The 25,299-nt window shown below is 42.0% G+C and overlaps 1 protein-coding gene across 4 annotated transcripts in view; it reads right to left on the bottom strand.

Moving 5' to 3' along the window:
• The window catches only part of PPP2R2B (protein phosphatase 2 regulatory subunit Bbeta), a 453,582-nt gene that overhangs the window by 413,852 nt on the left and 14,431 nt on the right, over positions 1-25,299 (bottom strand). The window contains exon 1 of one of the 4 annotated variants that reach the window (XM_032336261.1): positions 10,560-11,075. The exons of 2 other annotated variants lie outside the window; for them this stretch is intronic. In XM_032336261.1, coding sequence (XP_032192152.1) covers positions 10,560-10,633 — 74 coding nt within the window. In that variant the 5' untranslated portion in view covers positions 10,634-11,075. Of the gene's footprint in view, positions 1-10,559; positions 11,076-25,299 lie in introns of those variants that run through there. One more of the 4 variants, XM_032336269.1, reaches the window with a different exon arrangement.

The raw sequence follows: 25,299 nt of genomic DNA, 5'->3' as shown, positions 1-25,299 counted from the left end.
TCCTTTATGAAGAGGACAAAACTAAAGCCCAAGAAACTAAATGACTTGGGCTGAATAAGTTTTATTAAAACTGAATGTTTTAGCTGGTACCCAAATAGACACTCTTAAAGCAAATCCATAGTTACCATGGAGCAGACAAAAGCTCAGTGAAGTTCCACAGAATGTGAAAATGAGTGACACTGACCTTGAATCTTCCCAGGACAGCCACTTATCTGCCAGACGTCAGGCACCTTAACCAAAGGCGATCTCTTAGCAGCAGGATCTCACTCTGTCAGTTCAAAGGGACCCATAACTGATCACTCTCTTTCTCCCAAAGCTCCTCCTTTCGAATATATTCCTCAGCCCTAACCATTGTTTCTCATAGACTCAGGATGCCAGCTCTGACTGTTCATAGGATTCACAAGGGTAGGGGTGCCTGTGTGGCTTAGTCGGTTAAGTGAGTGCCTTCTGCTCAGGTCATGATGCTGGCGTCCTAGGATTGAGCCCCCCGTCAGGATCCCTGTTTCAGCAAGGAGCCTGCTTCTCCCTCTCCCTCTGCCTCCTGTTCCCCCTGCTTTTGCTCTCTCTCTCTCCCCTACCCCATGTCAAACAAATAAAAAATCTTCAAAAAACAAACAAACAAGAAAAAAACCAAAAAGAAAGAAAGAAAGAAAAGAAAAGATTTACCTGAGGATCTTTTAAAACTAGGATTCCTGGGGCTCCCTTCCAGGTAATCTGATTCATTAATCTGGGACATGGTGGAGATGTCCCTGTTCATTTGCCACAGTTGATTCTCATGCCTAATCAGGTTAAAAATCCCCTGTTAGAGTTGTGTATGCATGCCTTCCTCTCCCCCACCAGCCTGTAACTTCTTAAAATACTGATGAGTCCTTTACATCTTTTAAATTTCCATGTGCTGAGAACAATGTTTAAAATGCTGTATTTATGCATTGTATTGTAAAATCCAGTATATTATGGAGCGGATAAGAACCTGGGCTCTAGAATCTAACAGTCTGGGTACAAAACTCTGTCCTACTCCATATTTGCCATGTGGCTTTCAGTAAGTTATCATACCATTTTGTGGTTACTTCATCTGTAAAATAAGGACAACTAGACGTCGTGATGTTTTCCTGAGATTTATGAGAGGTGGTGACTAAAGTATTTAGCACAGGGTCTGGCAAATTACAAGCCCTCGCCAATGCTAGCTATGTAAGTAGGCAAAAATGATTCAATCAGTATGGCACTACGAATACCTTTATGTGACTGTTGCTGTGGTAATTGCAGTAGGGGATACAGAAGAAATACTGTATGCTGCCACATTACTGAATTGCTATATGGGTTCTAGCAGTTTGGGGGTGGAGTCTTTTGGTTTTTCCATATAAAGTCTCAGGTCATCTGCAAATGAGAGACTTTGACTTCTTTGCCAATTTGAATACCTTTTCTTTTTGTTGTCTGATTGCTGTTGCTAGGACTTCTAGTACATTGTTGAACAACAGTGGCGAGAGTGGACATCCTTGTCATGTCCCTGATCTCAAAAGGAAGGCTGTCAGCTTTTCCCCATTGAGAATGATATTCGTTGTGGGTTTTTCATAGACAGATTTTATGAAGTTGAGGAATGTACTCTCTATCCCTATACTTTGAAGTGTTTGAATCAATGTACAGAAATCTGTTGCTTTCTTATACACTAATAATGAAAATATAGAAAGGGAAATTAGAGAATCGATTCCATTTACTATAGCATCAAGGACCTTAAGATACCCGAGAATAAACCTAACCAAAGAGGTAAAGGATCTGTACTCGAGGAACTACAGAACACTTACAAAAGAAACTGAAGAAGACACAAAAAGATGGAAGAGCATTCCATGCTCATGGATCGGAAGACTAAACATTGTTAAAATGTCTATACTGCCTAGAGCAAACTATACTTTCAATGCCATGCTGATCAAAATTCCACTGGCATTTTTCAAAGAGCTGGAACAAACAATCCTAAAATTTGTATGGAACCAAAAGAGACCCCGAATTGCTAAGGAAATGTTGGGAAAAAAAAATAGCAGGAGGCATCATGTTGCCTGATTTCAAGCTTTACTACAAAGCTTGTGATCACCAAGACAGCATGGTACTGGCACAAAACAGACACATAGGCCAGTGGAACAGAATAGAGAGCCCAGATGTAGACCTGCAACTCTATAGGCAAATAATCTTCGACAAAGCAGGAAAAAATATACAGTGGGAAAAAGTCTCTTCAATAAATGGTGCTAGGAAAATTGGACAGCTATGTATAGAAGAATGAAACTTGACCATTCTCTTATACCACACACAAAGATAAACTCAAAAAGGATAAAAGACCTCAAAGTGAGGCAGGAATCTATCAAAATCCTAGAGGAGAACATAGGCAGTAACCTCTTTGACATTGGTCACAGCAACTTCTTTCAAGACCTGTCTCCAAAGGCAAAGGAAACAAAAGTGAAAATGAACTTTTTGGACTTTGTCAAGATAAAAACCTTCTTTATAGCAAAGGAATAGTCAACAAAACAAAGAGGCAACCCAAGGAATGGGAGAAAAAATTCACAAAAGACACTACAGACAAAGGGCTGATATCCAAGATCTATAAAGAACTCCTCAAACTCAACACATGCAAAACAGATAATCACATCAAAAAATGGGCAGAAGGCATGAACAGACACTTCTCCAAAGAAGACATACAAATGGCTAACAGACACATGAAAAAATGTTCATCATCATTAGCCATCAGGGGATTGAAATCAAAACCACATTGAGATACCACCTTATACCAGTTAGAATGGCCAAAATCAACTACTAAACAACTAGTGTTGGAGAGGATGTGAAGAAAGGGGAACCCTCTTACACCGTTGGTGCAAATGCAAGTTGGGCAGCCACTTTGGCAAACAGTATGGAGATTCCTCAAGAAATTAAAAATAGAGCTACCCTATGACACTGCAATTACACTACTGGGTAGTTACCCCAAAGATACAGATGTAATAAAAAGAAGGGCCATCTGTACCCCAATGTTCATAGCAGCAATGGCCATAGTAGCCAAACTGTGGAAAGAGCCAACATGTCCTTCAACAGACGAATGAATAAAGAAGATATGGTCTGTATATACAATGGAGTATTATGCCTCCATCAGAAAGGATGAATACCCAACTTTTGTATCAATGTGGATAGGACTGGAGGAGATATGCTGAGTGAAATAAGTCAAACAGAGAGAGTCAATTATCATATAGTTTCACTTATGAGCATAAGGAATAACATGGAGGACATTGGGAGATGGAGAGAAGGGCTTTGGGGGAAACTGGAGGGGGAGACAAACCATGACAGACTGTGGGGTCTGAGAAACAAACTGAGGGTTTTGGAGGGGAGAGGGTGGGGGGGGTTCTGTGAGCAAGGTGGTGGGTATTATGGAGGGCACGTACTGCATGAGCACTGGGTGTTGTGCATAAACAATGAATCTTGGAACACTGAAAGAAAATTTAATTTAATTTAAAAAAATCAGAAGAAATACTGTTAAGTCTCATTCACAGAATACTAACAGGCATTTTTATAAAATTGCAAAAAAAATTTTTCACCTTCATAACAATACCCTGATATGTTATTGTTGGAGAAGGAAATACACCAGTTAAGTAAATGAAGGTAACCCAGTGAGTAATTTTCCGTGTGAGATTGGAACTCAGGTTCATCTGGTTTCAGAGTCCATTCTCCCTACTTTATTACTGAAAGGTTACATAAACCTTCATTCATACACCCATTCATTCAATCAACAAGTATCTATTATGTGCTTATTATGTGCTAGAAACTGTTCTAGGTGTTGAAGATATATAGGAGTGAACGAAACAGAGACTCTGCTGTTATGTAGCTTACATTCTACAGGGCAAAAAGAAGGGCAACAAGTAAGTAACTGGGTATAGGACATGTCCAGTAAGAGAAAGGCTAAAGCAGCATAAAGGTAACAGGGAGTGTGTGTCTGTGTGTAAGAGAGAGAGACAGAGACAGAGAGAGATTTGGGGGGAGGCAGAGCTTGGGCAATAGAGATAGAGAGATGGAAAGAGAGAGATCTTAGGCAGGAAGGCCAGGAAAGGCCTCTCTGGTAAAGAAACATTCAAGTGATAGATTTGATAAGACGTAATTGGATTCTGAATATTTTTAGAGGTTAGACCCAGAGGATTCACTGTAGAACTCGAAGAAAGATATGAGACAACAACAGAAACAAAGAATGACTCCAGGTTTTCTGGCTGGAGTAACAAAGAAACTGGAGTTCTTGTTCCTTAAGCTGGAGAAGAAGTTGGACAAGCAGGTTTTTCTCAAGGGGAATGAGGAGTCAGGTTTGGAGGCCACTATTGCATCCCAGCGGGAATGCTGGGTGGGCCATTCGAGGCACTGGTCTGCATTTGGGGTGAGAGGCTGGAGCTGGGGATACGGGCTGAGAAGACGATGTCTCATACCATCTGGTTGGTAGAGGCCACCTAGGAGAAAGAGCAGGTTAAGGAGAAGCCTCTGGCCTGGGTTTGTGTGTTTATGGCTCAAGAGGAGGAGGAGGAATAGGCAAAAGTTTGCGGCCTGGCCATGGCCAGAGAAGGAAACAAAGAGGAACTCTGGGCCCTGAGGCCGAGACAAGGAACCCTTTCGGGAAGGAAGCAGTGACTGCCTATGCCAAGGGTGCTTGAGAGCTGCCTTAGGAGGAACCTGGCTGAGAAGGATGGGCCAGATCAGTGAGGGGGCCACGGGGGACTCTCCCAAGAGCAGCTTTGGCAGAGAGATGGGAAGAGAGGTGACAACTGTGTATAGATGACTCTTTCAAGGCATTTTTCTGCAAAGAGGAGTAGGGAATGGGCAGTAGCTAGAGGTGGATACAGGACGGTGAGATGAGTATTTAAAGCAGGGTGACTGACAGTCTGTTGGGGAACCACACCAGCAATCCCGTAGAGAGAAAAGCCTTAGTGATGAGGTACAGACAGCGGACAAGTGCAGGATGAAGGGCTGGAGTTGGTGTCAGGACTGGGATCCAGCTCCCTAGTATGGGGCTGGCCTTGGATGAAAGCAGGGACAAAACAGATACTGTGTAGAAAATGTAAAAAATATATATATATATATTTTTTAAATATATTTTTATATATTTATATATTTTTACATATTTATATATTTTAATATAAAGCAATGTCAAGCAATGTAAGATTCTGTCTCACTTAATCCTTACAATAACCTGGTCAGGTGGCCTAATATTACCTCTATGTTATAAGAGAATCACAGTGCACGTGTGGGAAAGGCTTTAAATGCAGCTGAGAAAGTGAACAGTCAGGGAAAGCTGTGGGTGGAAGTGTGTTTGATGTGGGCCTGAAGAGTGGGTTGGTTCTACATATGTGGAAGGAGCTAAGAAGAGAATTCCAAAAATATGAAAAACAAGAATTCCATAAATATGTAAAAAGGCACAAAAGAGAAGAATGAATCCTGTTGTAGCATGTACCTCAGAACCAGAATGCATGGGTTCTAATCCTAATCCTTGCACTTCACAGCTGTGTGACTTTAGGGAAGTTACCTAACTTCTCTGTGTCTTAGTTTCCTCATTTACAAAATGAGGATAACAACAACTTTCCCTCAGAGAGGTTTATGATGAGGAATACACACACCCGTCCCTACATCCACAAACATGTATATGTTGGAATTATGCCAAATAAATAATGAGCATTGTATGTTTTAGTTATTATTTTATTATCATTTACAACATGATAAAGAGTTAGAAAAATGTGTATTTTTCTGAACGTGGGTACAGGCTTCCAGTAAGCCTGCTTTTGGGGGTCTCTGGAAGGTATTGTGCTTCTGGGTTCCTCCTCCCAAAGAAGAACCAACGATACATGGGCAAACTGGTCACTCTCCCATTCAGTGTTTTATTTATGAAGCATTCCTTGACCATCTACTCCCAGTCAGGGTCTGTGCTAACCAGGACTCAGAGCCTAAAGACAAATGGCAGAATTCCTGTGCCACGCTTCTCCTGGCCACCAGGACACAAACATGTGAACAGACCTGGGCCATCCAATCCGAAGGCTGTTCTCATGCTGGTACTCCAGAGGAAATGCATCAGGTGTGGGTTAAGAGCGCTGATTTCTGATTCTGAAAGTTTTGGACTTGAGTCTTGGCCTCTGCGAGTTTACTAAGTACGGCCTGTGTGTGTCACTTTCCTCCCCTGTAACATGGAGAGAGCAGCATCGGAGATGAGATCGTGTGAGCAGCAAACGACGATACTGGCCCAGCCTGGCACACACGGCCAGGGATTCTTGTAGTGCTGCTTGGCTTCTCCTTCTGGAGCCTTCTTCCCACAACTGTTATGGTTTGCATGACTCAGAATTTGGAGCTCTTGAGGAAGTCTTCCTGGGAAGCCTCAACTGGAGCTGACTTTTAAGAGATGAGCAGTGTTTTACAGCATGGAAACACGAGGGCGAATTCTCAGGGAAAGGAAATGTCTTGGGGCAAGGCACATGACCTTGGTCCCTTCAGGAAGAGAGAATACCTCTGCTCATCTGTTCAAGGGCCTAGAAAAGACCCTCCCATGTTGGGTGCCAAATTAGGTCCACTGGAAAATATCAGGCAAGGCTCCTCATACTTGACTGGTTCTCTTATCTCTGTCCTGTGTCCTGTCTGGAATGCTTTTTTTTTTTTTTTTTACTTGTGATTGAGATTCTGTGCCTCTAATCCTGGAAACAGTTTGCTGGATGAATGCTTCCCCACCGTGGTGGAGGGAGTGATGTGTCCTTCTAATGAGGTCCACAGAGAAGGAAAGACAATCCAACTGTCCTCTCAAAGCCCTGTTTGTGCACCAGCATTATTTAGTTGGCCTTTTCCCCCTTCATATTTTCTAATTTTAAGGTAAAGTAGAGCATGGTCATAAAACCAGTCCCCTCACGTGTGGCTACGAAAAGCACCCGACCAGCAATGGTTAAAACAGCTTGCATTCCTGTAGCAGCTAATGCTTTGTAGAATGTGTTTTGCCTGTGTTTTAAAAATGTGTCCCCACAGCAGCCTTGGTATTTGTCATCATTCCATTCAATAAAAATTTGTTGAGTGCCTATTAAGTACTTGGCATTGTTCTAGTGCTGGGGGTATAATAGAGGGCAAAACGACATGTGGGTCCTGCTCCCATGAACCTTTCAGTCTAGCAGGAAGACAGACATTCACAGAACAGGTTCACCAGGCCATTTATGACAGACTAGGACAGGTGCTCTGAAGCAGCCCGGTTCTCTAAGAGCTATGACCATCATGACCCGAGGGCCAGGGAGGGCTTCTTGGCTTGAGCTGAGAGTCCAAGGCCAGAATTAACAAGGAATGGGGCTAGGGGAGAGAGAAGCTTCCCAAAAGTCTATGGTGGGAGGGAGATTCCTGAGGAACCAAGAACGGTCAGTGTGGCTGGAGACCAGACAAGAGGGCATGTGCTCAAACAGGAAAGTCAGGCAGGGGTCAGAACACATGGGGCCTGCTAGGCCACTGGAAACCACTGAGAGGTTTTCAAGGCAAGGATTTTTGTGTTTGGGGGGCGGGGGTTGAGGAAGGGAATATAATTTTTTTTTTTAAATATTTTGAAAGAGAGCAGGAAGGAAAAACAACTATTATCTGTGGCCACATATTGTTGATTTACTCTACCTATGAATGCATTACTATAGCATCCACTCAGATAATGTCTGGGGCACAGTAAGTGCAGTAGAAGTGAAGGTCAGTTATTATTACTGTTATTGCTATTATTGCTACTACTATGATTATCACCAAGTATGGCATTCTGAATGTCTTTCTTTGTAGCCACCCTATGACGTATCATCATCCATGTTTTGCAAATGGGAAACTGAACTCTGAGAGGTTAAATAACTACAACCTCACCCAGTTGGCAAGTGGCAAAGCTAAAATTCAAAGCCCATGATATTTCTGTATTGAGAAAACAATGTTGAGACAAGCTGGGCAGAAAACCTGTCTTTTAACCAGAACGGTTCCACCCTCTAAGAACCTCAGCAATTGCTGAAGCTTTTTTCTTTTTAAAGATTGTATTCATTTATGTATTTGAGAGTGAGAGAGCGAGCACGCAAACCGGGTGAGGGACAGGAGAAGAGGGAGAGAGAGTCTCAAGCAGACTCCACGCTGAGTGCAGAATCCAGACATGAGGCTCAACCCCACCACCCATGAAGTGATAACTTAAGCCCAAACCAAGTGTTGGGGGTTCAACCAACGGAGCCACCCAGGTGCCCCAGCAATTGGTGAAGCTTTTGGAGTTGTTCTTGAATTAATCTTAAAGGGATGGTTTGGGTATTTCTACTTATTTGATGTTCCCAGGGATATACACCAATTATTCATTCTCTGCCTCCTCATTTAAATAAAATATGAAGTTTGCAACCATAACTTTTCTAGAAGAGACTATAGGGCAACATAATAGCTAACAATATAAAACCTCAAACTCCTATCCATTCTCACATACATTTCTCCTCAAACTCTAAGTAAGTGTAACTAGTTCCTGAGGGACACTGCGATGTGTTTGAGGAAGCTCTTCATTACTTAAGATAATGTAATAAAAAAGGGTAACTTGACAGCCTAAGAAAATACAGGAGACTGCAAAATATCATGTACCAAGCTTCCTAAAGAACTAGAATGATCACACTGAATTCTCAATATCCTGGGAATAAGTCTCTTTATTTCCATTTTTTAGGTAAAATTGAGCATAGAGCAATTAAGTGACTTGGCCCTGCTTGCTTGGTATTTAACTCAAGCTTTCCCCACTCAGCTCTGGCCCCTCACTCACAAAGTTAATGTCTGCCACGTGTTATTATCCCTACCCATTGTCTATGAGTGTCACAACAGATTAAAAGACAAGTCTCCTTGCCCCCCCCCAACCCCCTAAACCTGGCGATAGGTAGCAAATTAGAAATTGTTTTGATGGGAATGAAACGGGCTTTCCATTTTGATGGAGCACAACAGTTAAATTTGGTTAAAAAACACTTCAAGAAAGTTCTTGGGGGTTGTAGTCGTCTGTATGAGGTAGGAACTTTAGTTCGATTAATATACAAAACAGCAACAGACCACGTATTTGGGTTCTCAAAATCTAAGCTAGGAGGAGAGGACGGGGGACCAATCAGAAATAGAAAAGTCATCTAGGCATCTTCCTATATGAGTTTAGGTCTTTTGTATATGGGAAGTTTCCCTGGAGATTTCTATCCATGCCATTCCCTATCCCTCCCTAATGCACATAAAGACTTATTAAGTTTCTCTCTGTAAGAGGAAAGACTTCTCAGTGGGTCATCTCCTATAGCCACCAATAAAACTTTTAAGGGAAATATCTAATGGAAAAAAAATCCTTAAGATACGAAGGTCTGTGAAAAAATATCATCCTTTGGTCTCAATTCAAGGGTTATCCCAAACTTCTACTTGCTTTTCTCCGGGGGCAATGACTGAAAATCACTTCCCAGAATAATAAACACTCCCCTTGTTTTCTCTACACAGCCCACGATCCCCAGCTCCTACTCTGAGGAGGAGGAGAAACAAGGGTGGGTTTTCGCAACAGGCTGCTCACGAGCTCCATTCCAGAGAGTGAGGCTGGACAGAGGGTAAAGGCAGCCTCTCACTGCCCCAGCCCTCTTCAATCAGTACTGCTTGTAGGGCAAGCCTCAGGCTGAAAAGCAGCCAGCCAGCCGCTTTTCTTGAAACTGCTCTTTTTCAAGGATGTAGCAGATCAAAAGAAATGGGCAAATCACACACAGAATATGCACAACCGGCTACTGGCTCCAGAAGCGTTGAAACCTGCAGCATTTGGATGAAGGCGGATTGCCAGAATGTTGACGAGGTACACACACACACATACATACACACACACACACACGCATGCACACACACACAGAAAGTACACACGCACACACACACACACACAGATGCAGAGCGCGATAGGTTAAAATGTAGCAGAGATCCCCAAAAGGACCGGCGACTGGGGACTGTTTGTATGAGGCTCAGCTCACCCTTGCCATAAGGCATTAACTTAGGACCCCCACGAACCCCATTTCCAGCGAGCGCTGAAAGTCAACAGTGTCTTCCTGCTCTGCAACCCAAGTCCAGACTCCGAGCAAAACAATCCGACAACTGACACCCCGCAGTCATGTAGTACGCTAATACTATTTTGCTAATTGCTTTCTTGGGCATGCACCAAGTTATTAAACAGACAGTGACAAAACAGAGAGCTTGGATAAATGTATGTGGCAGCACCTACTGAAAATGTTCTTCCTTAACAGGAGTTCCAATTACTTGTTTGCTTCTGAAGTGGAATAAGGGAAACTGGCAAAATATTTCTGATTTTTTTCCGACTCGGCTAGATCAGCTTTGAGATCACCTTTGCAATATTATGCTGCCCTTTAGAAAATACGTCCCTTTCCTTACAGAAGACAGACTGATTTTAGAAGCAGATCTAAGTCTGTTAGATACAAGCTTTTGCCAGGAACGACAGTCATCTGCTAGCTACAGAAAGCAGTATCAGCAGAGCCTGTGGGAAGTCATACACCAGCCCACTTTTCCCACCCACCCAGACACTCTCCCTCTCTGGTCTGTACCTTCCGTGTGGCAGCTGGAAGAGAGGATGGTATTCGGAGGTCTGAAGATGTAAGGCAGGTAACGAGAGAAGCATTTCATCTTCCAACAAAAATAAAAAATAAAAATCTAAATAAAAAACCAGTCTCCTGAATCCATAAGGATTCTCTTGGCCTTTAAAGCTGGCTACATCACCATATGTTTATGTAGGTTCTCCCCTGGATCTGCAAAGCTGGGAAGCCCGAGGAATAACTGGAGATGGGGCCCATTTTGCCATCAGCGCCAGGAAGCACTGCCTTACATTTCTGCATGCAGCTCAAACTCAGAAGCCCCCAAGCAAGCCGGGATATAGCCTCTTCATTGGCTGCAGCTTCTCCGAGCAGGATTTGCTGAGTAAGTCAGTCCTGCCTGTAAACACACGCTGAAATGCCCTGCCTGAAACCTCTACCTTTTCCCGTGTGGTCAGTTTCTCCTCCTGCAAGAGAAATCCAGCAGGATAGGGGAGCACTGAGGATAAGTGACCATCTCTTCTTCAGCTGGAAGATCAGATGAAACAAAGGCAGCACAGTGTTCCACCCTGGAGAGGGATGGCTGTTAAAAGAGCCACCCGTAATGCCATGGGTCTCAAGAATATTAAAGTACAGTGCAATGAAATGGGTCTCTGTCCTTGCTTCGTCTAGATTTAGCTCTATGGTTTTTTAATACGAAAGCGCAAACAATAGGACCATTTATCATTTAGGTGAAGCCCAAAGCTGGGGTGAGTAGCCGGTGACAGAGGGCTAACACAGACAGATTCTGTGCTCCACGATAGGCTTTTTTTTTTTTTTTTTTCCCTGCCAGCCGTCACACCAAGGCAGTAACCTGGTTCTGAGTTATTTGCTGTGAGAATTTAAAGCCACAACACAAGAACGGAGGCTAAGCCCAAGGAAACTGACCCTTCACCGACTGGTGTGCCCTGATGGCATGGAAAAAGTAAGTCGATCTAAGAATTACATGACTTTACCAAAACATTCGGATTTCACAAGAGGAAGAGAGGGAATGAAAATACCCTTCATTGAAGACAGTTTGAACCACCACATAAATTTGGATGGGGGAACTGGTTTGGTTTTGACCCATCAAATAATAATGATTTTGGAAACCTTATTACCAGAAGGCAAGCACAAGGTATCGGTTTGGGATTGATAAGTTCTGCCAAAGACACCATTGTCTATGCTAGAGAAAAGGTGACTGTCCTTTGTACTGCATTCGGAGACACAAGGAAATGATGTAATGGTCTATAAAAGAAAACCAATATTGCCCTGAGAGGGATTTTTAAAAATAAGATTTAACACAAAATTTTAAAATATGATTTAATGTAAAAATATAAAATGTCTTGCTCTAATTGCATTAGAAAGGATTAAATACCTAGGAATCAATTTAACTAAGAAGGTGAGTGAGACACCTGCATTCTGAATATTTTAAGACACTTGTAAAAGAAATTAAAGACAACACAAACAAATGGGAAGACATATTGTGATCATGGATTGTAAGATCTAATATAGTTAAAATGTCCATATTACCCAAAGCTATCTACGGATTTAATGCAATCCCTATCAAAATACCAATAGCGTTTTCCACAGAACTAGAACAAATAATCCTAAAATCGATTAAAAAAACACAAAAGACCTCAAATAGCCAAAGCAGTCTTGAGAAAAAAACAAAGCTAGAGGTATCATAATTTCAGATTTCAGGATATACTACAAAGCTATAGTAGCCAAAACAGTATGGTAACAGCACAAAAAGAGACCTATAGATCAATGGAATAGGATAGACAGCCCAGGAACAAACCCATACAGATGGCCAACAGACACACGAAGAGATAGATACTCAATATCATTAATCAGCAGAGATATGCAAGTCAAAAAATACAGTGAGATACTACTGCATATCTGTTCCAATGGCTGGTACCAAAAAGACAAGAAACAACAAGCATCTGTGGGATGTGGAGAAAAAGGAACCCTTGTGCATTGTTGATGGGAATGTAAAATAGTGCAACCATTGCAGAAAATGCAGAAGTTCCTCAAATAAATAAAAATAGAAATGCCTTATGATTCAGTAATTCCACTACTGGGCATTTACCTAATGAAAACAAAAACACTATTTCAAAATAATATATGCATCTCAGTTTACTGCAGGATTATTTACAATAACCAAGATATGGAAGGAACCCAAATGCCCATCAATAGATGAATGGATAAATAAGATGTGGAAGATATATATGAAATGGAATATTACTTGGCCATGAAAAAGAATGAAATCTTGTCAAGTGCAACAATATGGGTGGACCTAGAGGGTATAATGCTAAGTGGAACAAGTCAGAAAGAAGAACAAATATCATATGATTTCACTCATTTGTGGAATCTAAAGAACAACCTAACAAATCAAAACAAACAGACTCTTGAATACAGAGAGCAAACTGATGGACGCCAGAGAAGTGGGTGGGGAGATGGGGGAAGTAGTTTTGGCGGGTGAAGAGGTACAAATTTCTAGTTATAAAGTAAATAAGTCACAGCGATAAAAAGAACAGCAGAGGAAATATAGTCAGTAATATTGTAATAATATTATATGATGACAGCTGGTGACTACATTTACCACGGTGAGCACTAAGTAATGTATAGAATTGTTGAATCAGTATGTTGTATACCTGAAATTAATACAACATTGTATATTCATTTACTTCCTTTAAAAGAAATATGTGCCTTGAAATCTGGTAGAATATTTTTTTCATCCTTCATTGCTTCTCCTCTTTGCAGATATACTTAGCATTGGAGAAACATACTGGGTTTCCAGGGAAGCAAAAACTTGGAGCAAAAACTTGGAAGCAAAAACTTATGGTCTTTGTCCAGGCCATGATATATAAATAGACCCCTCCACCAATATGCTTTCTGACTTTTGGATCATCGTGACAGGATAACAAACTATTGGAAGAGACAGGATGTCCAGCCCTTCCAAGGTTATATAACGCATCATCACTTCCTTAGACCCAGGCACCTGGCAAGGCTGGGCCATCCCAAATAAGGTGCTGTTTAAACAATGCCTAAGTGGTCTGGTTTGGCTGTATGGGTCATCTTAGCCTCGTGACACAAGAGCATATCCGGAGCTGTCTTCCTGAGAGGTATTGTACCTGTGACCTGTATTCAGTGGAGTGGAAAGAGTGTGGGCTTTGGAGTCAATCTGACCCAAACTTGAATCCTTATGTATTCCATTTACCAGTTGGGTAGATCTACACAAACTTTTACACCTGTGAGGCTTCCCTTTCTGTATCCATAAGATGGAACCAATGACAGGGTTTTCCTTGTGCCTTCTCAGGTTGAGTGAGACAATAAGCACATGAAGTACCCATTGCCCTGTGGCCACGTGATCAACGGTTACTACTGGTGCCATGTTTACAGTTGCTGTGCACCTGCTCTGACCTTCTGTGGCCAGACAGGAACTTGAGAGCAGGGACAGAACAGGTGTGATGAGGAGAGTGGTGCCACAACTAGACAGCCAGGGCTGAAGCATGTCTGTGAAAAGGACCTACCTGTCATCTAAGCCTTGTTATGTAGCTAATAGGGATAATAACAGAAATAATCTCACATGATGTAAGGGCCAAAGAGGACGGCTGGTATGAAGGGTTTAGTATAGTATTTAGCAAAATGTAAGTGCTTCCTAAGTTTACTTGCGATGTCTGCAGCAGTAACATCAGCCCTGAGTCACAGTATCTCATTGCATTTACCTACCCATCTTGTCTACACAATGAGACTGGTAACTTCCTAAGGGAACTCTCAATGTCTAATTCATCTTTGTACCCCAGGCACCTGGCACAGAGTACTCAATAACTATTAGTTGAAGGAGTGAATGAATGGATGGATGGCTAGATGGGTAAATGAACACATACGGGAGAAAACTTCCGAAAGATGTTTGAGACTCCTTTGGGGAGGTCTTTCACAGCAGAAATGAATTTGAGCCCATTATAAAGCTGGAATATATTACTCAGGCAAAGCTGTTATGGAATTCATGAATTGACATGCTTCCGCTTGGCATAATTTAGTCTTAAATAAACAGTAGGCATTTAGTATATACCTTCTAAGTCAATAGCAGGCACTTAGTAAATACTTCCCAAGTGAGAAAACACTCATGGATTATGCTGCCCATAATTAAAGTGAAAAAACTAAGCAACCCCCCCCCCTCAAAAAAAAACCTGTCTCTTTCCTTAGAAACAAAAGATCAGTGAGGCTGGCACCCAAGTTCCAAACTGGCTGCTCCAGTCCAGCAGTACCTCTTGACCTCCATGGAAAGTGCCTTATCCCAATCCCACTTTAAAATGACTGATTCTGTGCCAGCCCTGTGCATCCCCCCTCCACGCAGATGTAGAATGGGCAGGAAGAGGGGGCAGAAAGAACTAATGTGGAATCTCTTCATTCAGATGATTCCAATGCAGTTGGTTTTCACTGTACCATTTCAAGTGGTTCAGTGTCCTTTTGTATCTTTTTTCCCTCTTTGATTCTCTGAACCATTCCATTTTATAGATGGGAAAACAGGCTGAGAGCATATAATCATTATCAAAACCAGCCTCACTTAAGGAACTTGCAGATTTCAGAGCCCTCAATCCTATGAATTCAAACTCTCTCTCTCTTTTTTAAGATTTTATTTTTGAGATAAAGAGACAGACTGAGAGAGAGAACAGGGAAGGGGCAGAGGGCGAATCAGACTCCCTGCTGAGCAGGGAACCCACTGCTGGACTCCATCTCAGGATCCGGGGATCATGACCTGAGCTGAAGGCCGGCTCAATTGAGCCACCCAGGCACCCTGATTCAGACTCCCTGAGGACAAACAAGGAATCTATATATTCCATATGACAAGTGATTCTTTTTTTTTTTTTTTTTAACATATAATGCATTATTTGTTTCAGGGGTACAGGTCTGTGACCTGTACATCAGTCTTACACAATTCAAAGCACAATTCAAAGCACAATTCTGTACATCAGTCTTACACAATTCAAAGCACGCACCATAGCACATACCCTCCCCAATATCCATCTTATCCCTACCCCTGACCCCTCAGCAACCCTCAGTTTGTTTCCTGAGATTAAGAGTCTCTTATGCTTTGTGTCCCACCCGATCCCAACTTGTTTCATTTTTTCCCTCCCTACACCACACGACCCCCAGCCATGCCTCTCAAATTCCTCATATCAGAGAGATCATATGATAATTGTCTTTCTCTAACTTATTTTGCTCAGCATAATACCCTCTAGTTCCATCCACTTCATTGCAAATAGTCCAAGTGATTCTTATTGAACTTTGAGAACCTCAGGAGTGAGGTATTTTGTTTCATGCTTTGGCTTGAAAGGTAAGGGTTATAGAAATTTTTTCAAATACTCTTGTTCCAAATCATGTGTCTCACTGCTTTGGTCCAACATTTTGTTGGCATTAGTGAGTGAGGGAGTGATTTACTGACTCCTGCTCTAAAGGAGGGCATTTTCCAGAAAAGAAGAGAGAAGAAAAAAAAAAAAAAAGAAGGACTAATACTCTATCACATTACAACATCACCGGGTTATGATGGAAGGAAGGGGTCTGAGAAGATTCTTTGGGATTACACAGCCCCCAAAAGTCCATGCCAGAGACCCAGTCTTGGGCATCAGGCTTTATTTACAAAAAGTGCCCGTTAAAAGGCAATTATCTTACTGGGAGCCACAGTGAATAAATAGTTGGCAGTAATTAACCCCATCAGCAGACTGAGAGTCTTATATAGCAAATATCATCACAGATAAGAGCAGGACGACCAAGAAAGGACGGGTCTTTCTAAGGAGACAAGAGGCTCAAAGGCATTGGCAGAGATGCCTGGAGGGAGGGCCCAAGAGCATAGAGCGATCTCTGAAAGGGAAACCAGGAGCCCAGGAGGAGGGAAAGATAAAGGTGACCCATTTTAGGTGCCACGTGAGAAGGGCCTTGGAGTCTGGCAGAACAGAGCCCAGAGACAAGAAATTCCCCAGATGATTTCCACATGCCAGGTTCTGACATCCAGTTGCAGAAAAAAAGCAATTAATGGAGAGATTGTTGAGTGATGCACTATGGACTGGGGTGCTCCAAGTTTTTCTCCAGACCACCTCCTGGGAGATCAGAAGCATTCGCTTTGGTGTTGCAAAGCCCCAGCTGGAGCCCTGGCCTCAGGGCCTCCTAACAGCTGGCTGTGCGCTGCTTATGGTCCACCCCCACTGAAGCCCGCTTCTTCTGGGAAACTTACCCTGATCGTTCCCTTTTCACATGTCCTTACAACCTCCTCTGGGGGACATTTCATCATTACAGTTTTTCATTTTGCTCAGAAGGAAAGTAAATCCCAAGAAAACAGAAATTAGATTATTTAAGATGGGTCAGGATGAGCCTGGCCAGGTTTTCACTTTGAAGCCAAGACAAAGCAAATTCCTCTTCATTCTCAAGTCTTAAATAAAATGTCACATCTTCAGGGAGAGGCTACTTAATACCTCAGACTGGGCCAAATCCTCCTGCTAGAGGCTCTCAAATACCATCCTTTCCTTTCAAAGCACCCATTCATTACTGAACATATTTATTGAGCATCTACTTATGTCTGGCACTGTACATGGTACTAAAGAATCAATAGGAAACAAGACAGATGAGATACCTGCCCTTTTCATCAGGGGTAATTATCATTCCTAACATATAAGGTAGTGGTGAAGATTACATGAGCCAATTCATTAAAGTGTTCAGAATTCTATGGGGCATGAAGTACTGTTCCATGACTGTGATAATTGCTATCAAGTATCTAATTCCTTAGGCAGGAAGGAGAATTTTGATTTTTCTCTGCTGAATCCTGAGCGTGAGGTTCACTGCTTGGTGCATAGTAGGAATTCAGTAAGTTTGTGCTGGATTGAATTGATCTGCACTGAAATAGGCAGAATTCTAACATAATTTTCATCCCCTCCCCCATAATCTCCAGTCAGTATGTGAATTTCACAGCTTGGTACATTCTGATTTGGAAGGAAGAGGAACCTCTTGGTTAGTTCCTTTATCCATTCATATAATCTTTTTAGCAGCTATTGAACAGTAGGCTTCTAGCAGCAGAGATAACCACAGTAAATAATACACTGAGGTTTAGCTCATTGAGTTTATACTCTAAACAAGGGAGAGGGACAGTAAACAGGTAAACATTATATCAACAAAATTATCTCAGATTGTAAAAAGGAATGATCCAGTAATTCATCCAAAGAAAACAAAAACACTAACTCAAAAAGATAAATGCATCTCCATATTTATGTGCAGCATTATTTACAGTAGCCAAGATATGGAAACAATTTATGTGTCAAGTGATGGATGCATGGGTAAACAAAATGTGTATATATATACACAATGTAATATTATTCAGCCATAACAAAGGAGGAAATCTTGCCATCTGCAACAACATGAGTGGACCTTGAAGATATAATGCTAAGTGAAATAAGACAAAGAAAAAGATGATAGGATCTCACTTATATATGGAATCTAAAACAAAAAAAGCAACCCCCTTTCCCCAACTCAGATACAGAGAACAGACTGGTGGTTGCTAGAGATGGGGTGGGTGATTTGTGGGCAACATGGGTGAAGGGGGTCCAAACGTACAAGCTTACCAATATAAAATAAATATGGGATAGAATGTACAGCACGGTGACTGCAGTTAGTACTATATTGTGTATTTTAAAGTTGCAAAGAGAGGAAATCTTAAAAGTTCTCATCATAAGAAAGAAAACACTGTAACTATGTATGGTGATAAACACTAATGACACTTACTGTGGTGATCGTTTCACAGTATATACAAACATGGAATCACTATACACTCTAAACTAATATAATGCCATATGTTAATTATACCTCCATTTTTTAGAAAGCAGAATGGAGAAAATAAAATGGGGGTTGTGGTAGAGAGTGACTGCTTGGCTTAGATGGTCAGAGAGGGCTTCTCTGAGGCGGTGACATTTCAGCGGAGGCCTGAAAGACAACTTGCCTGGCCAAGAAACGGTTTCGGCTCATTCTCTTACCCAACTCTGCGGCAGCCTGTATGTTTTCTTTCAGAGCAGTTTTGTCTTCTACTTCAATTAGTTAACAATCTAATTCTTTAAAACTAATAGTTTTTGTCTGAGATCAGTGGGAACACAGATTGTGCTGTGTTGCTCACCACGGCACCCCCGAACTTCCCTGAGAGGCCAGCAAAGACCTGATTCACACGGCTGATGGGGAGTCTGGACCAACGGCTCACAGGGTTCTCTAGGCATGTGACTAAAGCAAGGAAGAGGTGGGCGGCTACAGATAAGCCTAAGGAGGATTTTGAAGACGAAGGACAGGCTCGACTGAAAGCAGATGCAAAGGGAAAAATAGAACCTAGCTGGTTACAGCAGAAGATTTTGGCTCTCAATGAAAAGACTCTCCAGTGAAAAGCATAATAAAGCCAAGCACATTTTCCACCGAATTTTATATACTAATTCTCCCAGGAGCTACAAAAAGTAGACAGCTTCTCCTCATTTATGAAGAGATATCAGAGCAAGTAGGTAATATTTCTTCATTCGAAAGCATATGAATAGGACTTGATTTTCATAATGATAACAACAGTAATGACATCAACCATCCAATCCGAGTTCTTTTGGGGTCCTGACCCTCTGCGAACCACACTGCCTAGGACATCTCATTTAATCCTCTTGAAAAACTTATAATAAAGTCAATGTTATTATTTTATTTGCTTATACATGAGGAAATTTGCACAGAGACGTTAAATAACTTGCCAAGTGTGAGCCAATGGAGGGACTAAGTTTCCTGTGCAGACTTCTCGCTCCTACCCCACCCTGTCTGGATGCTGGGCTGTTTCCTGTGCTGCACGATCTTGACATTCTCTTCCCTGGTAGTCTGGTAGAGAACAGAGCACCCAGAAGGGAACTCAACTTCTGTGTCTACTGATATGGAATTGGTGGGTATTTGATCAGGCTGGTCAAATTTACTTCTACCCTATTTGAAAGAAAGAATCTGCTAATGACTAGTGTCATTATGTGAGGGAACTATAATCAAATCCACACACCTACCCATCAATGCCTCCAGAGAGTCAAGATGAATTTAAGGGTTACTTTTTCCAAGATACCATGGGGGTGGAGGAATATGTAAGGCAGAGAGTGTAAAGGTGAGTGGGGAGGTAAGACATCAATGAAAAATATGAATATATTACCAATTACAGAAGGGCCCTAAGAGCATTAACAGATAAAATGCAGACTAGGAAAATCTCACATGTCATTGGGACACTGGGGTGGATTCCACAAAAACTTCCTGGAGGTGGCAGCATCTGAGATAGGCTTTGAAGGACAGGGAGAATTTGAATCTGTGGACATGTGAGTGAAAAGAACATGCTGGTAGGAATTAAAAATTAGAGTTTGGCAGTAAGGGACCTCAAGAAATATTTGGGGAATAATGCATACTTCTGTTTATTGGTCTATATAATACCATGAAAGATGGTTTTTAATGCTACTTTATGAACATGAAATAATTACATTTCCTTAAAATTTCACTACATCACTATTCACAACTCAAATTTACCCTAGTTATTCTAAACTAATGGCATTATGACACATTTTATTTTATTTTATTTTACTTTATTTTAAAGAATTTATTTATTTAACAGATCACAAGTAGGCAGAGAGGCAGGCAGAGAGAGGGGGGAGCAGCCTCCCTGCTGAGCAGAGAGCCCGATGCGGGGCTCGATCCCAGCACCCTGAGATCATGACCTGAGCTGAATGTAGAGGCTTAACCCACTGAGCCACCCAGGCACCCCACATTTTAAACCGATAAAGCAGATTCCAACTTCGCCATTTGGGCCAGACACTAATTAGCTCTCATTTGGAAATAGGAGACTTCAACCTCCCTTATCTGAGCCAGACAAAGAACTGCTCAATTATTCAGTCTATACAGTGTCTCAAAGCCTTTGGAAGAAAAACCCATTCCAAAGACAATCCAGAATGTGCTTCCATTTCCTCAAAAGGATTTGCTTTGTCTGCTTCTCTCCTGCACATCTCTGGGCGGTAATTAAACCATGAACAAATGAAAACAAATCAATATGCTAGGATATTAATAAGGCATTTTTTAAGGCTATCTCTTTGAGCCTTCATGCCTGGGAGTAGGCAGCACCATTTGCTTCTGGACAGATGAGAACATTAGAGGATTTTGAGGTAACTCAGCACATGAATCCAGGTGGCAAGACCTTAGCTTTCTGACCCTTAGGCCACCCTTTGTATAGAAAAGAAAAGGTTTGTGGGGTGCCTGGGTGGCTCAGTGGGTTAAAGCCTCTGCCTTCGCCTCAAGTCATGATCTCAGGGTCTTGGGACTGAGTCCTGCACCGGGCTCTCTGCTCAGCGAGAAGCCTGCTTCCCTCTCTCTCTTTCTGCCTCTCTGCCTACTTGTGATCTCCGTCAAATAAATAAATAAAATCTTAAAAAAAAAAAAAAAGAGGGGTACCTGGGTGGCTCAGTGGGTTAATGCCTCTGCCTTCAGCTCAGGTCATAATCCCAGGGTCCTGGGATCAAGCCCCACATAGGGCTCTCTGCTCCTCGGGGAGCCTGCTTCCTCCTCTCTCCCTCTGCCTGCCTCTCTGCCTACTTGTGATCTCTGTCTGTCAAGCAAATAAATAAAATCTTTAAAAAAAAAAGAAAGAAAGAAAAGGTTTGAGAGATCAGGTTTAACGCCTTCTGCAGAAAACACTTTGAACACACGTTTTCCCTTGCTTCCAAGAGGCCATAATAGTAAATCTTTGAGAGGGGCAGGGGAGAAAATGGTCAACATGTTGTTCTGAGGTATGGAGAGAAGACTTGCTTGCTCAGCAAAGACACCCCCACAGGACTGCCATCCTGTACATGCAGCATGCACAAGAGTTCTGTGTGTTCTGCAGAGCAATTTAGTTTTTGATTCAAATGTCAAGCCATTTGAGAGGCTACGTATTCACCCGTCTCTTGCATGGGGAGAGAGTTATACACTTTCCTTTCTATTTCAGTCTGTGAGTTTCGCTCTACAGCTGGGTTGAAGCACGTCAGCACTAGTGACGTTCTGGCCTGGATAATTCTTTGCTGAGGGTGGGAGTGGGGCTCCAGGTGGGGAGGGGGTGCTCTCCTGGGCACTCTAGATGTTTAGCAACATCCCTGGCCCCAAGCCGCAACATGCCAGGACCACCTTCCACCTCGGTGGTGACGATCAAAAACATCTCCAGATGTTGTTAAGTATCCCCTGGGCCCCTACATACACACACACACACACACACACACACACACACACACACACACACACGGAGAATTACAGACCAGGCCTGGAGCCATCGCCACGTGAATTGTAACTATAAACAAGGCAACTTGGTGCCAGCAAATAATCATTTGATGAACAGTCAGCAAACTATGTGCTTCTGCAATTCTTCGTGTCTTCATTTCCTCCTCTCACTCTCTCACATGGCTGCTGTGTAAATCCCATGAAACAATATTTGTAAAAGGGCTTTTGAAAATTTGAAAATAGAATGTTGTTGCTATTTGGTTTACCTGGGTCTTTAGGCAACCACTGATGCTGGCATGTTGGAAAATGACAGCTCTATTTTGTAATAAATAAATAAATAAACAAAAAAATTCTTAGTTTTTTTAGAATTCAATTTAATTACATATAGTATATTAATGGTTTCAAGGCTAGCATCTAGTGACTCATCAGTGCTTATTACTTCAAGTGCCCTCCTTAATGCCTATCACCCAGTTACCCCATCCCCCAACCCACTGCCCCTCCAACAACATTCAGTTTGTTTCCTGGAGTTAAGAGTCTCTTACTCTTTGCCTCCCTCTCTGTTTTCATCTTATTTTATTTTTCCTTCCCTTCCCTTACATTCATCTGTTTTGTTTCATAAGTTCCACATATGAGTGAAATCAAGTCTTTCTCTGACTGACTTATTTTGCTTAGCATAATACCCTCTAGTTCCATCCATGTCATTGCAAATGGCAAGATTTCATTCTTCTGGATAGTTGAGTAATATTCTATTCTGTTGTATATAATTTAGATTTAAAGGAATCCCATGAATGCAGTCTATATACAGGGAGTTGAAGGCAACAGTTAGAAACATCACTCTTGACACTAAAATGAACATTAGAGTCTCCTTTCTTCATGGACATTGCTGATTGGAAAGCTGGTGTTAATTCATGCATTCATGCATTTGTTCAATAGATACTTGTTAAGTACCACTGTGTGCCAGGCACTGTGCTGGGCACTAGTGATAGTTATACAAATTGTAGCTGTAATAGACACATCAGACCTGTCCTACCTTAGTGGAGGTTATAAGCTAGTGGAGAAAACATATAAGGAGTAAGGAAACTATAATGCATTGGGCAGGTGCTATGAAGGGTAACAGCCTGGACCTCCTAGAAGGGCCACCAGGAGTTAGGGGAAGCTGGCTAGGGCAAGTGACACCAGAGCCGGGCTCTGAATGATCAGGAGGGGTTTGAAGGCAAAGAGAAGGTGAGCAGTGTTTCTGGCAAAGGGGAGAGCATGTGTCTGGTGCTGGTGGAGAGGAGCTATGGTGTGGAAGGAAATGCAAAGCACGGAGTACATGCAGGCAAGCAGTGACACAGGCTGAGAGCACCCTAAAAACAATGAAGCCCTTTGCAAGCTTTAGGGAGGCAAACCACACATGTGTGCACTAAGAATACTACTGTGGCTCCAGTGTGACGAATAGAAAGAGGTGGTCAAGACAAGAAGGAAAATGGGAGAAACCCAAAGAGACTGTTTCCACATCCAGAGAACAGAAGATGGCATCCAAAGGAGGATAATGACAATGTGGTTAGAGGGAGGTCAAGGAATTCGAGAGATCATTGGAAATATTTAGGAGGAAGAATGACAAAGGGTTTAGGGTAGATGAGCATGTGTATTGATGGAAGGCAGGGTCAAGGATGACTCTAAGTATTTGGGTAATACTCTAAGTATTCAGTGGGCTTTTGGAGAAAGTCACTGAAGTTGACTACAGCCATTGCTACTAATAACAAAAAAAGTGATAGAATATTTATGGGCTCCTACTAAGTGCATGTGCCTAAGTATTAAAAAGCATTATCTCATATAAGTCTTGTAATATCCTTATTATATAGGATCTATTATTCTTAGTATATCAAGACTCAGGATAACCTCCTCAAGGGCACAAATCTGTTACTGACAAACCCAAGATTCAAATCCAACTTCTTGACTCTAGAGCCCACTCTGAGCCACCACATATAACCATTATTAATTCACTGGAGTGTTTACCTCCTATGTTTAAATCAGAAGTTTTTCAGTTACTACTAACAAAACATTTGAAGGAATCTCCAAATCATTTAAACTCTTTGAATTTCAATTTCTGTAGCCAAAATCTATGTATTAGAATACCTCCTTTTCAATGTTGATATAAAGATTAAATTGGTCTCAATACTAATAATGAGAGAGCAAGCATTTACTGAATGCCAACTATATTCATGCCACGCTATAAAATACTTCATATGTGTTAGTTCATTTAATTTTCACAAAAGGCCTTGAAGTAGCTTCAACAATAATGTTACAAATGAGGCCACTGAGGCCCAGACAGAAGAAATGCCATACTCAGGGTGATACAGCTGGCGTGCAAACCTGGGTTAGCATTTCTGGAGCCTGTGCTCATCACCCCTGGGTTATGCTGCCTCTACTAAGAAGTGAGATCTTAGGAAGTCCCTGATGCCCCATGAGCCTAAGGCCTGGTGTACTATATATGCTCAGTGCTGGCTGCCATTTTTGTTCAATGTCAAGTTTATCAAATTTTTGGTAAGTGCCAGGAATTATGTTAGGCAAACAAGATAGATATGGCCCTTGTTCTAATGCCTTTCTTGGAATTTTGGAAAGCCATTTCCAGTCATGATACCCCCCCCCCCCGCCCTCCCAATTCAGCAAGGAGCACGCAGTTCAGTGTCTTCATGTAAGAAACAAGTGGCTGAGAAAGTGGAGTCCAGAAGATTCTATCTAATAGATATTTGGTCACCAGAGGTCAGGGAGCACAGGAGGATGGTATTTTTTTTAATTAATTTCTTTCTTTTTTAGAGAGAGAGAGAGCATGGGGGAGAAGGGAAGAAGGAGAGGGACAAGCAGACTCCACACTGAACACAGAGCCCAACACGGGGGCTCGATTTCATGATCCTGAGATCATGACCTGAACCGAAATCAAGAGTTGCACACTCAACTGACTAAGCCAACCGGACACCTCAGGTTCATGGTATTTTTTAACTGGAGGAACTGAGAGCTAACCTAACCCTATAATGTCACACAGGAGCCTGAGTTGTGGAAGCAGGAAGTGGTTAGGTAGCAGAGGACACTTGTGGGTTTGGTTGCATCAGTCCTCTTTTCTGCAGCCCATTTCCTCTCTCTGTAAAATGGGGAGATATAAAAACGACCTTCCAGCTTCCTTCCAAGTCCACTATGCTATGAATCTACATGTTCAAATCACACAGCTACCTACTTGCTCATTAACAACATGCAGGCAAATGATATTTTTATTGAAAGTAAAGAGGATTAATTAATTGTTCGTGTTTGTGGATGATGTAGGGACAATTAACTACCTATGATTCTCTTTTAACTGCTTTGGCATTACGTTGATAGAACCTAAGCCTAGAATCTTCCACAGATGTTTAATGTTCTTTCCAGGGAGGAGGCTTGTTTTGGTTTGCAGCCATGGGTAAGTTATCCTTTCAGTAAACATGGGAGT

The sequence above is a fragment of the Mustela erminea genome, chromosome 3 (genome assembly GCF_009829155.1).
Source record: "Mustela erminea isolate mMusErm1 chromosome 3, mMusErm1.Pri, whole genome shotgun sequence".
Taxonomy (NCBI): Eukaryota; Metazoa; Chordata; class Mammalia; order Carnivora; family Mustelidae; genus Mustela; species Mustela erminea.
This window is presented reverse-complemented; position numbering and strand designations above follow the sequence as displayed.